Raw genomic sequence first — 14,410 nt, forward strand, 5'->3', positions numbered from 1 at the left:
TAGATTTGTATCCTCTGGAAGTAAACAGCATAACTTTCAAGATAATAGCTGCCCCCAGAGTTCTTGACAGTAATGGTAACCATGTTTTATACAATGCACACTACATGGCTAAAAGTTTGTCCCGTCCCATCCTCATTGCCGAGTTTAGGAATTTCAGCCATACCTTTTGCAGACAGATATGTGAAATCAAGCACACAGTGATGCAATCTCTCTAGACAATCATTGTTGGTAGTATCGGATTGTCGTAGGATGCCATCTTTGCTGAAAGTTAGAGAACCTTCTGATATGCTAGACCTGTCACCGTAAACTATAACTCAACGTCTTGGATTAACAACATCCCAGATACGTATTGGTAGACCATGGAGGCTCACAGAGCTGGAAATGGTACAAAAATATTAAATATTTTTTCTTTCATCACTCAACACAAATTACCTTTGTAAGTGATAGCAGCTATTTCCTTTAGGCGGTCTATAAGACAAGGTTCAAGTGGTCCGTGCAAAGCCCTGACCTCAGCCCCATTACACTACTTTGGGATGAACTGAAATGCTTATTGCGCGTCTGACATTCTCATTCAACATCTGAGTCTTTCTCCACAAATAAATACTCTTTTGGTTGACTTTCCCAGACTACTTTCAGAATTGTTGCAAACAGAAGCCTCAGCTGCATACTCAATGCAGGGTGGTGGCACTAAATAGTGACCAACCCTATATAGAGGAGCACACCAACTCCGAAAGATTCATGTAGAAATAGTAAAATGAGGAGTACTCAGGTGAGTGAAGTTAAAGATGCAAATTTTATTTGAAAAAGGTTAAAAGATTAGAAAAACAATGTGCCCAGAAGATGCAACACAAGACGTCTAGCATCGCTGCGCACGCGTGGGGAGCGGAAAAGACCCTGGGCATGCGCAGAAGGCGAAAAGACGTCCAGACAGACGTATTGTTGCCTCCTGTGCACACCCGGGGACCTTTCCCCTCCCCACACGTGCGCAGCGATGGTAGACGTCTTGTGTTGCATATTGTGAGCGCAATGCGCATTCACCAAATGTGCCATCGTCATTGGTCCACAGCGACCATGTGACATACCACCTGAGCTTTAAGAAGGTCCTGCCTGCACAAACCACCGTATCCCCTTGAGAAAGCGATGTTTTAACACGTGAAACGCACGTCCGCGTACCTCCACCCGGCCCAAGGTCCCATTCTTCACCTCTGGTAAGCACCATTCCTGCATGGGACTTGCATTTATCATCTAAATTACTTTCTTTATGGTGTAACTTTTCTGGGATGGGTTTATCTTCAGACCCACCAGCACCTCATACATCTGACCATTGGATGCATGGAACATGTGTAATCATTGCTGTATTAATGAGTGGCGATTTTAGTGTTTCTGTTTATTCCTGTACTGCGTCACGTTACATTGTTTTTCTAATCTTTTAGCCTTTTTCAAATAAAATTTGTCTATTTTACTTTTAAAATTGTATATAAAACCTTTCCAAGAGCATTGAGTTTGTTTTAACTGCAAAAGAGTTTCAGCTTTAGTGCCCATGATTTTGTAGTGGGATGTCTACTAGGTGTGATGGTGAAATGGCCGCATACTATTTACCATGAACGACATGTTGTAGCTTTGCTTATTCCACTGAGTAAGAAGAGGAAGGAAGATATACACTTTATCCTAACTTGCCTACTACGTCACGTGTGTCAAACTGCATTCCTCGAGGACAGGTCATGTTTTCAGGATTTCCTTGTACTGCACAGGTGATAATTTAATCACCTACACAAATAATGAGTTGGTGATTAAATTATCACCTGTGCAGTACAAGGAAATCCTGAAAACATGACCTGTTTGCAGCCCTCGAGGAATGCAGTTTGACACCCCTGTACTACGTCATACCTGCCAATACATTCAGATTGTAAGCTCTTACAGGCAAGGAACGGCTCTCCTTTTGCCTCTTTGTTCATTAATTATTATTACCTGTTACTTTACCCTTCCCCAAGTGTAAGATTTGTCTGATCTTTATTTGATATTTTAATAGTCTCACATACTTTGATTGTTTTTCTTCTGTGCAAATATCTAAAGTACTGGTGCTATACCACATGTGTTAGTAGCCATGGGTAGCACTCACAGTCTACCACTAAGCGCCTCACTGTACATGTACCTGCCCCCTGAAGACCTGGCACGTCCAGGTGCATCCCGGCAATTAGCCATACACCACAGATGTAATTGCACCCAAACAGGTAATGAATCTTCCTGATCAGAGGCATCCAAGAGCAACCATTTAACCCAAGCACTCCAGCGACTGGGAATCGATAGCACCCAGCATACTTTTTTATTTTCCTTATGAATGAAGAGCATAGAAATATATTCCAGATGTGTACTTTCAGTGTATTTCTTATATATTAATAGGGATGACATTTATGGCTGTCTGCTGCATTAAGATATTCACTGTTAAAAAACCAGGATAAACAATACCTTACATCGATGTATCTCGGTGCCCTAAACAGGTGGAGGTGAAAGCCTTATTAATGGTGTGTGCTGCCTGGCATGACTAGAACAATAGCTGGCGTCTTTACGGCGGTAGGAGCCCCATTCTCTCTGTGTGAGGACCTGCTGATCTCAGCACTGCGACATGCTCCAGCCCATAGAAACTCAATGAAACGACAGTAGTGCGGCAATCATCAGCTAGTGCAGAGAGGGATGCAGATTCCACTCCTTATGTACATGTGTGCGCAGGCGACAAGGGGCAGCATCAGTCATTGTTGTGTTGTGCATGAATAGAGCAATGCCTCTTACGTAACCTGGACATGACACGTTCTAATGCAATTTCTACACATAGTCAGGCTGGTGACAGATGTCTGCTCAAGCCGGGAGGAGGGGGATCATGGTTTCTGAGTGTCTGGAAATCTGCGGCATTAGCCACTTAACTTCTAGCCAGGGCAAAAGTTGATGGCTTCTTAGTAAATCTAAATTTGCCAATAGGAAAATAGGGTAAATGTAAAGTAGTAAAGTAATTTGATCATCGGTGAAGGAAAAGTCCTATTTCTAAGCTCAGCTGATATGGTGTGGTGGTAATACTGAACGGATTGAGGATATACCGATGGCTCCTTGGCCATAAGCATCTGTAATAGGATGACGACAACACTGATTTATATATGCAGTAATGCAGATTAAAGCAAAGCTGGAGCTCCTAGGAAGTGATGACGATAGAAGCAGTTATAGCGCTGAGCTTATGCATACCACGATGCATGGGAAGGTCAGAACATTGAAGCTTCTCCGTCACAGGCACACAATCTTATTCATCCATCATTAGTTTTATAATGCTTATTTGCAGCTTTGACTTTATTCTCTCCTGTTAGATGTTGCAGAATCCATAGAAAGCTCCTTTGCATACACTTGCCCCATTCTAGTTGGACAAACTTGGTGACCATTTATTTTTACTAGCTTATATGGCGCCATGAATCCCGCAGCACTTTACAGATATCATCGCTGTCCCCGATGGAGCTCACAATCTAAATTCCCTATCAGTATGTCTTTGGAGTGTGGGAGGAAGCCGGAGGAAACCCACGCAAACACGGGGAGAACATACAAACCACTTGCAGATGTTGATCTTGGTGGGATTTGAACCCAGGACCCCAGCACTGCAAGGCTGCAGTGATAACTACTAAGACTATGATCATATTATAGAAAGGACACTTAAATTATAGTTTGGTCATTTAACCAAAGTAAGGGATTGGCAAAATAAAACCTTAATTAAGTTTCTTAATATCATAATGTCAAGATCAACAACCAAGAAGAATATATAATAATCGACATTTGTCCAATTTGTAACATTATAGTTTTTCTCCCTTTTTTTATTCTGACAGGCAAGGCGGGAAGAACGTGCCTGGTAATTGCGGACAAGGTAAATGATAACATTACCTTTTATTATATAAAGTGCTCTACAACATTTTTTTTTTCAGCTCTGACTTTCGAATTTTATAACAAGAACCCAAAACAAGGGCTTAAAGGGAACCTGACAGCTGGTACATGCTGCCTAATCCACGGGCAGCATGTATCAGACACTGGTTGTATGATCTCAACCAGGTATGCTTGACTCTGGAACATTGCATTCATTGACCGGTCTCTGCCTATAAAGTAAGTTTTTCTCTGAAATTTCAGAGTCAAGCATACCTGGCTGAGCTCACACAGTCAGTGCCTGACACATGCTGCCTGTGGATTGGGCAGCATGTACCAGCTGTCAGATTCACTTTAAAGCACCACTCCAGTAATGTTTTTTATTGCCATGCTGGAGTGGTGCAACTAATTTAAGTTTCCTGTGCCCTGTATTATTCATACCTGCCGCTGTCTTCTGTTGTCGGTGCTGATCTGGTCAGCCTTCTGCTGTTTGTGAACTGCCATATCACTCCAGTGTTTCCTGGACGATCCGGAAGTCATTACTCGACTTAAGTCTTCGAGAACCAGAATGAAGCTCTTATAGAGTTACATTGAGAGATTGCGACCATTACCTCTGACTTCCATTCCTCAGGAGTTGCAGATTGGGACTGTAACAGGGTCAGGAAACTTAAATTAGTTGCACCACTCCAGTGCTGAAAAAAGCTGGAGTGGTGCTTTAACATTTCATGCTGGGAAAGTGGGCAGAGCCATGTACTGTAAATCATTTAGATTCATTCCCAAAGGAATCAGAAAATCTATCCTAGAAAGATCAGATTACTCCTTTTTTTCAGGACTTATGATAGAAGTTGTGAGGGTCAATACAATAACATATTTTTTGTTTTCTGTTGTACCACCTGATTGGCACTGTGTGCTCTGTGTAGTTATTGTGTGAAGAATACTGGATACTATATTCCCCCCATAATATTTCTCCAGTACAATCACATATTTAAAGCACCACTCCGGCGTTATTTTTATGTCACCACTGGAGTACTATCACTACTGTCTGTTCCCTGCCCGTAGTAAAATACGTACCAGCCACTGTCTCCTGCTATTCTCGGTACCACTCCAGTCTTGTTCTGCTAGTTATGACTAGCCGGAGCGGAAGTCATTTCCCAGTGTAAGTCTATGAGAACCAAAACTAGCCTCTCCTAGCCTTATATTGAGATCTTGTGATCGTTAGCTCTGACTCCCGGTAAGTCAAGAGCTGCTGTCACAAGATGGCAGATCAGGACTGGAGTGGCACTGGGAAGAGAAGAAGACAGCTGCTGGCATTTTACTACCAGCAGGCAACAGACATTAGTGATACCACTCCAGCAGTGAAATAAAAAGAAAATCTTGGTGCTTTAATAACTTTAAATTTGGCCTTGTACTTGTAAATGGGATGTTGAGGCTTACTGGGTAAAATAGTGTGGCAAGTGGTAGAAATAGTAATTTACTACTAGAAATAAATCAACCGTGCATGATATGTAACAGCAACAATAGAAGTAACAGTCTCATAATATCACAGAAATTATTATGCACGTCCATACTCTTACACAGTGTTGTCATTTCTGTAACTATATTACCAGTACCGGTGCATGTGAATTAAATCAAATAAACCTACGTCTCTTAAGAGGTTGCATTTCATGAGTCTTGAAAGGGAACTGTACATTCACCCAACTTTGCATGCATTAATAGTACAGCAGAATATACGAAACTTTGTAATATATCTTATCAGAGAATTCTGTATCAGCTAAGAGACCCATCTACACCTGTTCCCTCCACCCTGAACTAGTCATTTATTCTGAAGGAACAGTTCAACTAAGACTTGATCAGGCCTAGGCAGACTACAAGCATAGATTGGTGTCAGATTACACATCTTATTATACTCTATGGCAGTGTTCCCCAACTCCGGTCCTCAAGAGCCACCAACAGGTCATGTTTTGAGGATTTCCTTAGTATTGCACAGGTTATTGAAAGCTTGCCTGTCCATGTGATGCAATTATCACCTGTGCAATACTAAGGAGATCCTGAAAACATGACCTGGTGGTGGCTCTTGAGGACCAGAGTTGGGGAACACTTCTCTATGGCGTGTGGAAGGGGAAGGAAGTATGACTGAGGACCAGAGTGAGAAAACAGGTAGAGGCAGACACAGAAAGATTGTGCTGAGGTTTCTAACAAGCCCTTCCCTCACCCCAGAGCTGGATGTTTATCTACCCAGCTTAGTACTGCGGTGTAATCCTCTCCATACTACTGCCGCTTGTCTCAGTGTGCTAAGGAATGAAGAGCAGCAGTCCCTCTCTGTGTCCTGTGAATTTTATGTGTTTCATCATAGCAGCTTGTCTCCTCACACCAGATCAGAGTCAATTGCAAATTAAAAGATAGAGCGGGATATAAAGGACAAACATAGTGTTACTCCTTATGTACACACAGGACAACTTATTCTGAAAAGTTACTTGTAAGTTCAGTTATTTCTAGAAACCATGACGAAGCGCAGCACAGTGTTGATCAATTCAGAATATCATACAGCTGGTGAGCTAAACTACCACCTAAAATCTAAAAGAAATAAAATATTCTGTTCTAGGTGCACACTGATCCTGATATCCCATCTATCACCCATAATTCTACCTACAGCTGGTTTTCTTCTAACATTTAGATTCCAAAGTCTCTGCCCTTTCACCAGAACACTTGTAATCAGTAATTGCTGCTATTTCTCCATAATACCCATTAATGATTTTGTCTCCATCCTCTGGATGTATTCATCCCATTCTGTCTGCTGCAGATCCTCCCACATGTGATATTTACACGTTATGAACACTTCTCTTCACTGCACAATTCTAATGAATTTCTAGTTTTGAATGTCAAAAGAAATCAATGTGCATCAATTTCTAATATCGCTCTTTTTTTGCCCCATCTAGATCTTAGCTATACTTTACAATAGCACGCTTTTCAATGTGTAATTCTAGGTATTTAATTCTGATAAAACACAGAAATATCCAGATGTGACTTGTGTTATTAAAACAATATTTTATTTGTTTAGCATACATTTTAAAGGGGATCTCCAAATATCTTTACCAAGAACCACGCTCGGTGATTTCCTCATTTATCAGTTTTGCATTTAATGACTAGGGAAACTAGAATATTACATATGCAGCGTTCTACAGCGCCGATCCTACTGCTCTGATAAATGATTTTTTTTTTCAGACTCCATTGATTTCCCGGCCCCTCCTCCGCCTCCCTCAGGACCTGCTGTTCGCCCTCCTTGGACCACAGATCCTTCTTTTGCTGAGCGTTATGCACCTGATAAAACTACCACTGTAATGACTAAACATAGTCAGCCAGCAACCCTCACCCCTGCCCAAAACCGTAATTCCATCCTCCAGGCGGCTCAACCCACCTCCACTGGTGATAAGACTCCTATTTGTTCACAGTGCAATAAGGTTATCCGGTAAGTGCTTTCCTCCAGATCACATTAATGCCATCATTGCCATAAACAGTTCTTCTTCCCCTTAAAAAAAAATTTTCATCTCCTAAAGTCATGGCATGTTGCAGATATGCCATGAGTGGCAGTTCAAACTCTGGGAGACCCACTGATTCTGAGAATAAAGTGGGCCACACTGGGATGCAGCAGTACCCTGGCATTGGATCACCTTCATTCTCAGTTTCCGTTCTAATGATATGCCATCACTTTAAGGGTATGTGCACACATTGTTTGGTCCAGAAATTTCTGCACCGTGTCTGCAGAAAATTTGGAAAATTTCAGTGGGCCGTGGGTTTGCTGCATTTTTTTCTTGTGTTTTTGGTTCACATTTTTTCTGGATGAAATCGCAGAAAGAATTGACATGCTGCAGATAACAGCTGATCGGTGAGGGGTGCCGGATGTTGGACCCCGACTGATCAGACATTGATGACCTATTCTAAGGAAAGTTCATCAGTCAAAAAGTAGTGGACAACCTCTTTAGATCAGAAAATGCCATATTGTTTAAATCAGGTACCTATTTATGATATGCATTTTTTTTAACATTTTTGGTACTTATACTTATATTTTTTATCCATCCATCAAAAGTATTCCAGTTTTCACATTGGCCACCAGAGCAAACACGCTAAACTGATATTTCTTTTTACTACAGCTCCCTTGTCATCTTTGAGGAGTGACAGGGTCAGCAGATAGAGCAACATTTCAGGGAGTCTGCACCTCGGCATGGTCCAGAATACTTTTAGGGTATGTTCACACGTTCAGGATTTCCATCCTTTTTTTTTCCTGACTGTTTTTTAAAAAACTGCAGCTCTTGGCAGAAAACGCAGGTCCTTTTTTTGGTCCTTTTTTGGTCCGTTTTTGATGCGTTTTTTGATGCGTTTTTTGATGCGTTTTTTTGATGCAGTTTTCTAGCCAGAGTCTGTGTGTTTTCTAGGAATTTTTTTAGGGTTAAAATGGCTGAAAATACCCTAACCCTACCCCTAACCCTACCCCTAACCCTAACCCTACCCCTAACCCTACCCCTAACCCTACCCCTAACCCTAACCCTACCCCTAACCCTAACCCTACCCCTAACCCTAACCCTAACCCTACCCCTAACCCTACCCCTACCCCTATTCTAACCTTAGTGAAAAAAAAAAAAAAAAAATTCTTTATTTTTTTTATTGTCCCTACCTATGGGGGTGACAAAGGGGGGGGGGGTGTCATTTACTATTTTTTTATTTTGATCACTGAGATAGGTTATATCTCAGTGATCAAAATGCACTTTGGAACGAATCTGCCGGCCGGCAGATTCGGCGGGCGCACTGCGCATGCGCCCGCCATTTTGCAAGATGGCGGCGCCCAGGGAGAAGACGGCCGGACGGACACCGGGACGCCGGGTGAGTATAAGGGGGGGAGATTAGGGCACGGGGGGGGCATCAGAGCACGGGGGGGGCATCAGAGCACTGGGGGGGGGCATCGGAGCACTGGGGGGGGGGCATCGGAGCACGGGGGGGCGGGATCGGAACACGGGGGGGGGCAGCCACACTCCGCCCACGCACTTCCGCCCGCTCCCCGCACTTCCTGCTGCAGCGGTTCTGCACATCAAATCGCAGTAAAACCCGCAGATATATTTTTGATCTGCGGGTTTTACTGCGGTTTGGACCTCACAATGGAGGTCTATGGGTGCAGAACCGCTGCGGCTCCGGAAAAAGAATTGACATGCTCCTTCTTTTTTCCGGGAGCTATTCAGCGCGTCTTTTTTTTAACAATTTCCGGACCATGTGCACAGTGTGTCCTGTTTTCCATAGGGTACAGTGTACTGTACCCTGCATGGAAAACAGCTGCGGAACCGCAGCGGCAAAACCGCCGCGGTTCCGCGGTAAAAAACGCACTGTGTGAACATGGCCTTAATCTAACGGTTGTGCTCTGATCCCACTTCGTTTATTAACAGCTCTAAGCTAAAAGGCAAAATTATTGGAGGAATGTTGCTTCTACACAGCGCAACCCCACTCACACTGCCCTAAGCAATGCATTAACAAGGCGCCGTTCATCCTTCGTAGTTGAAGGTGACCATGACTTCAGGGTTTACAGGAGGATCAGTGGCTGTGAGGCCAGAGCTGATTGATGAGGCCAATCCTGGCCCTGAAAGCTCGGTCACATGCGTGACATAAGTAACTAAATGTGGTAAGGACAGTAGATACCGCTTATACCTTGTGCACAGCTTACTTTCTTTTTGCCTCAAAAGATTCTCCTATCTTCAACTGTTCCTGAGGTGATCCTGCCTCAACAAGCTAAACAGTCCAGGGCAAGTTTCTCCCATTTGTTGACTCCAAGGTTTTTAGAGACGTTTTAAGGCAGTCTTTATAACGTTTTTTCTGCCCCTAACCCCCCGCCCCCGACTGCTCGTTTTCCTGACACAGTTCTCCATACATCAGCTGTTTAGGCAATCGGCTGTGGCATTCTGACCACATGTTTAACCCACCTGGTTTGAGGTTTCAGCAGGAGAGTATAAGTGCTGCAGAGCCCAGTTTGTTTGGGGATTGCCATGTCAGGGACATTGTCTTGCCACCTGATGTTGAGAAGCCTGCGGAGACAGCTCAGGTGAAAAGTGATTGAGCTGTTTGGCATGCCGGCTGTAGACAGTCCAGGTCTTGCTGGCATAGAGAAGAGTGGTAAGGACCACCGCGCGGTAAACCTTCAGCTTAATGGTAAGGCTGAGTCCCCTTAATTCCCAGACGTTCTTGCACAGTCTGCCAAAGGTGATACTGGCTTTCACAATTCTGTTGTTGACCTTGGCGTTTATGATCACTACGTGGGAGAGAGTGCTGCCCAGGTAGGTGAAGTTGTCAACTGCTTTGAGGTTATGCTCCTTCACCATAATGCGTGTTAACATAAAGAATATTTTTTACTAAGCTATCCAGTTGGTTTTTAAACCAAATTTTTGGCTAGAAGGATCTATGCTTACTTTGATAAGAATTTCAAAGCTGCCTTCTCCCTTTAACGACCATTAAGGTTCTGCTGAAGGCCAGCACTATACTTCTACTGGATAGTTAATAAAGTATCACGGCATCTAAAGTTGGAGAATGCCACATGTTCCACTAGTGATGAGAATGAAACCATGCCAATTCCTGTACTTGATTATCTGGAATCTAACAGATAAGGTTTAGTGGACATTTCTCCTATTAAGGCTACTTTCACACTAGCGTCATACGACGCACGTTGCAATGCGTCGTTTTGCCGAAAAACGCATCTTGCAAATTTGTTTGCAGGATGCGTTTTTTCTCCATAGGCTTGTATTAGCGACGCATTGTCACACGTCGCAACCGTCGTGCGACGGTTGCGTCGTGTTGTGGCGACGCTAGTGTGAAAGTAGCCTAAGACCCCCATACATATTATGCAAATGTCAGCTGAAAACCACTGATATCTACAGGTCTGGCCCACTGTCTAATGTGTATGTGGGCGCGGGACCACTGGTGGTTGGAAGAGATGTCTATCATGCATGTCCGATTTCCGACTGACATACGCTTTGTTCTCCTTGTGCCGGTTGAATTTGTCAGCTAGCGGCTTTCTCCTAGAGAACACAGGAGCCCATTGCCTAGCAAGCGCTCCTGCGTAAAGGAGAGTCAGCTGAGATGGCTGTCGGCCGAAACATCATTTGGTTGACATCCATCTAATGTGCATGGCCAACCGTACGCTCTGGTCTGTGAGGAAGGGGTCTCACTGTCTAGACTCTGCATCACCAATATACAACATTTTTCTGCCACATAACTCCCATTCATTTTGTAATGCTGTCAACCCTATACCCCAAGGAAACAGAAGTCCACTATTTCTCATCTAAAGAAAATGTACTTATTTCCTCCCAGGAGCCTCTAGCTTTCAGTCATGGGAACATACACGGAGCGTCTACAGTTACCGCTGTCAGTACAGTGAATGGTGACAGTAAGCACACGTCATCACTTCAGTTGACAGCTCAGCATATCTATGAATGAAAACCAGCAGCTCCCAGGAAGAAATAAGTTAATTTTCTCTTGGTAGGTGCACTTTCAGTAGGACAGCCACTCAGCATGGTAACACTATTTAGCTGCAGGATAGGCCTATATCTGTGGGTAAATAGTGTTTTCCAAGATGACAGGTTCACTGTAAGCAACGAAGTTCAAAAAAGGGGGTCCTCTCCCCCTACGTACCAGTCTGTCACTTGTTTCTTGTACTTGTTGCACTTTCTATATGTATTACCTGTATGTGAAACCTCCCCACATTAATAATTACGGTATACAGGAGTAATGTGCTCTTTTGACTTGTCTTTATAGAGGGCGATATCTTTTGGCCCTAGGACGTTACTACCACCCTGAGGAATTTACTTGTTCCCAGTGTCACAAGGTGGTCGAGGAAGGAGGCTTTTTTGAAGAGAAGGGATCTATATTCTGTCCACGCTGCTATGATGTCCGGTTTGCTCCAAACTGTGCCAAGTGTAAAAAGAAGATTACCGGGGTGAGGAGATTGGATCATTGATTTGAAACCATCATAAAGTATAAGAAACCATGATGTGGAAAAGAGTTTAGAGCATTTTGTTATGCCATAGTGAAAACATAATGACAGAAACATCCAGACATGTTGCCATGTTTCTAAAAAAAAAACCGTACAAATTAATGTACACAGTTGGCATGAAAATCAGAGTTATATTAGATCCCCTTAATTCTCTACAGCCTTCCCTAAAATGCATAACAATGAAGAGTAGGGTGTGAAAAGTAGGGTGTGCATGCAAGGCCTTGGGGATGTCATGTGCTGTGGTGGTTCTGTATGGCACCATATTATGGAGATAGAAGAATACATCTATGACTAGGAATCATATTTTCTGTCCCATACATCTAGAATCAGACTGTTTGTCTTAAAGGGAATCTTATCATCCGGTTTTTACCAACTAATCTGAGAGTAACATGATGTGGAGACACATACCTTAATTATAGCGATGTTTGACTTACTGGGCAGCTTGCTGTAGTTTTGATAAAATCACTGTTTTATTAGTAGGAGAATATCAATAGAGAATAGAGAGAATATCAATAGAGAACCAGCAAACCTGTTTCCATGTAATCCTCCATATTCGTGAGCCCTGTATGACCGCGCCCCTCCACTGATAGGCAGCTTTCTGCCTATGCACAGTGTACACAGAAAGCTGCCAATAAGTGATGTGGGCGGGGTTATACAGAATTCAGAGAACTGGTAGATCAGCAACAGATGAAACTGATTATATCAAAACTAGAGCAAGTAGCTCTGTAAGTGACACATCACTATAATCAGGATCTCTACCCCTACATCATGATGCTATCAGATTGGGTAGCAAAAATATAGTAACAGATTGCCTTTAATATCAAACGTAAGGCACTGAGATGCAGTATAACCTCATGGACATCTGTGGGTGCTGCATTACATTTGTGTTACTTGGATGTAATGTAATTCAGCAGTTTGTATGAGCCATTAGACACACCTCAACAATGTTTTTCAATGCACCCCATATAGAAACATCAATTATTTCTCGTCAGTGATTTATTTTTATTTCAACAAGATTGTTACTGTGACTGGCATTAGAAGCAACGAAGTCTGATAACACCTACATGTCACTTCATACAAAGATTAGAAATACCTATACCTTTACTACTCACATATGGAGAGTTATTATCTCTGGCCGTCCATAGAGCTTAACATTGGCATGGCCATCCATAGTGGTTAGCATTGGCATGGCTGTCCATAGAGGTTAGCATTGGCGTGGCTGTCCATAGAGCTTAGCATTGGTATGGCTGTCCATAGAGGTTAGTAATGGCGTGACTGTCCATAGAGGTTAGCATTGGCGTGGCCGTCCATAGAGGTTAGCATTGGCATGGCTGTCCTTAGAGGTTAGCATTGGCGTGACTGTCCATAGAGGTTAGCATTGGCATGGCTGTCCAAAGAGGTTAGCATTGGCATGGCTGTCCATAGAGGTTAGCATTGGCGTGGCCGTCCATAGAGGTTAACATTGGCATGGCCATCCATAGTGGTTAGCATTGGCGTGGCTGTCCATAGAGGTTAGCATTGGCGTGGCCGTCCATAGAGGTTAGCATTGGCGTAGCCGTCCACAGAGGTTAGCATTGGCATGGCTGTCCTTAGAGGTTAGCATTGGCGTGACTGTCCATAGAGGTTAGCATTGGCATGGCTGTCCAAAGAGGTTAGCATTGGCATGGCTGTCCTTAGAGGTTAGCATTGGCGTGGCCGTCCATAGAGGTTAACATTGGCATGGCCATCCATAGTGGTTAGCATTGGCGTGGCTGTCCATAGAGGTTAGCATTGGCGTGGCTGTCCATAGAGGTTAGTAATGGCGTGACTGTCCATAGAGGTTAGCATTGGCGTGGCCGTCCATAGAGGTTAGCATTGGCATGGCTGTCCATAGAGGTTAGTAATGGCGTGACTGTCCATAGAGGTTAACATTGGCGTGGCCGTCCATAAAGGTTAGCATTGGCATGGCTGTCCATAGAGGTTAACATTGGCGTGGCCGTCCATAGAGGTTAGCATTGGCATGGCTGTCCATAGAGGTTAGCATTGGCATGGCTGTCCATAGAGGTTAGTAATGGCGTGACTGTCCATAGAGGTTAGCATTGGCATGGCTGTTCATAGAGGTTAGCATTGGCTTGGCTGTCCATAGAGGTTAGCATTGGCATGGCTGTTCATAGAGGTTAGCATTGGCATGGCCGTCAATAGAGGTTAGCATTGGCGTGGCCGTCCATAGAGGTTAACATTGGCATGGCTGTCCATAGAGGTTAGCATTGGCGTGGCTGTCCATAGAGGTTAGCATTGGCGTGGCCGTCCATTGAGGTTAGCATTGGCGTGGCCGTCAATAGAGGTTAGCATTGGCGTGGCCGTCCATAGAGGTTAACATTGGCATGGCTGTTCATAGAGGTTAGCATTGGCGTGGCTGTCCATAGAGGTTAGCATTGGCGTGGCCGTCCATTGAGGTTAGCATTGGCGTGGCCGTCCATAGAGGTTAGCATTGGCATGGCTGTCCATAGAGGTTAGCAT

At 43.7% G+C, this 14,410-nt stretch overlaps 1 protein-coding gene across 1 annotated transcript in view; it reads left to right on the forward strand.

Annotated features, from left to right (window-relative positions):
- Positions 1-14,410, forward strand: part of PDLIM7 (PDZ and LIM domain 7) — a 135,426-nt gene that overhangs the window by 111,542 nt on the left and 9,474 nt on the right. The window contains exons 6-8 of the mRNA XM_069763962.1: positions 3,858-3,895; positions 7,111-7,354; positions 11,674-11,854. Coding sequence (XP_069620063.1) covers positions 3,858-3,895; positions 7,111-7,354; positions 11,674-11,854 — 463 coding nt within the window. The remainder of the gene's footprint in view (positions 1-3,857; positions 3,896-7,110; positions 7,355-11,673; positions 11,855-14,410) is intronic.

The sequence above is a fragment of the Ranitomeya imitator genome, chromosome 4 (assembly GCF_032444005.1).
Source record: "Ranitomeya imitator isolate aRanImi1 chromosome 4, aRanImi1.pri, whole genome shotgun sequence".
NCBI classification, from domain to species: domain Eukaryota; kingdom Metazoa; phylum Chordata; class Amphibia; order Anura; family Dendrobatidae; genus Ranitomeya; species Ranitomeya imitator.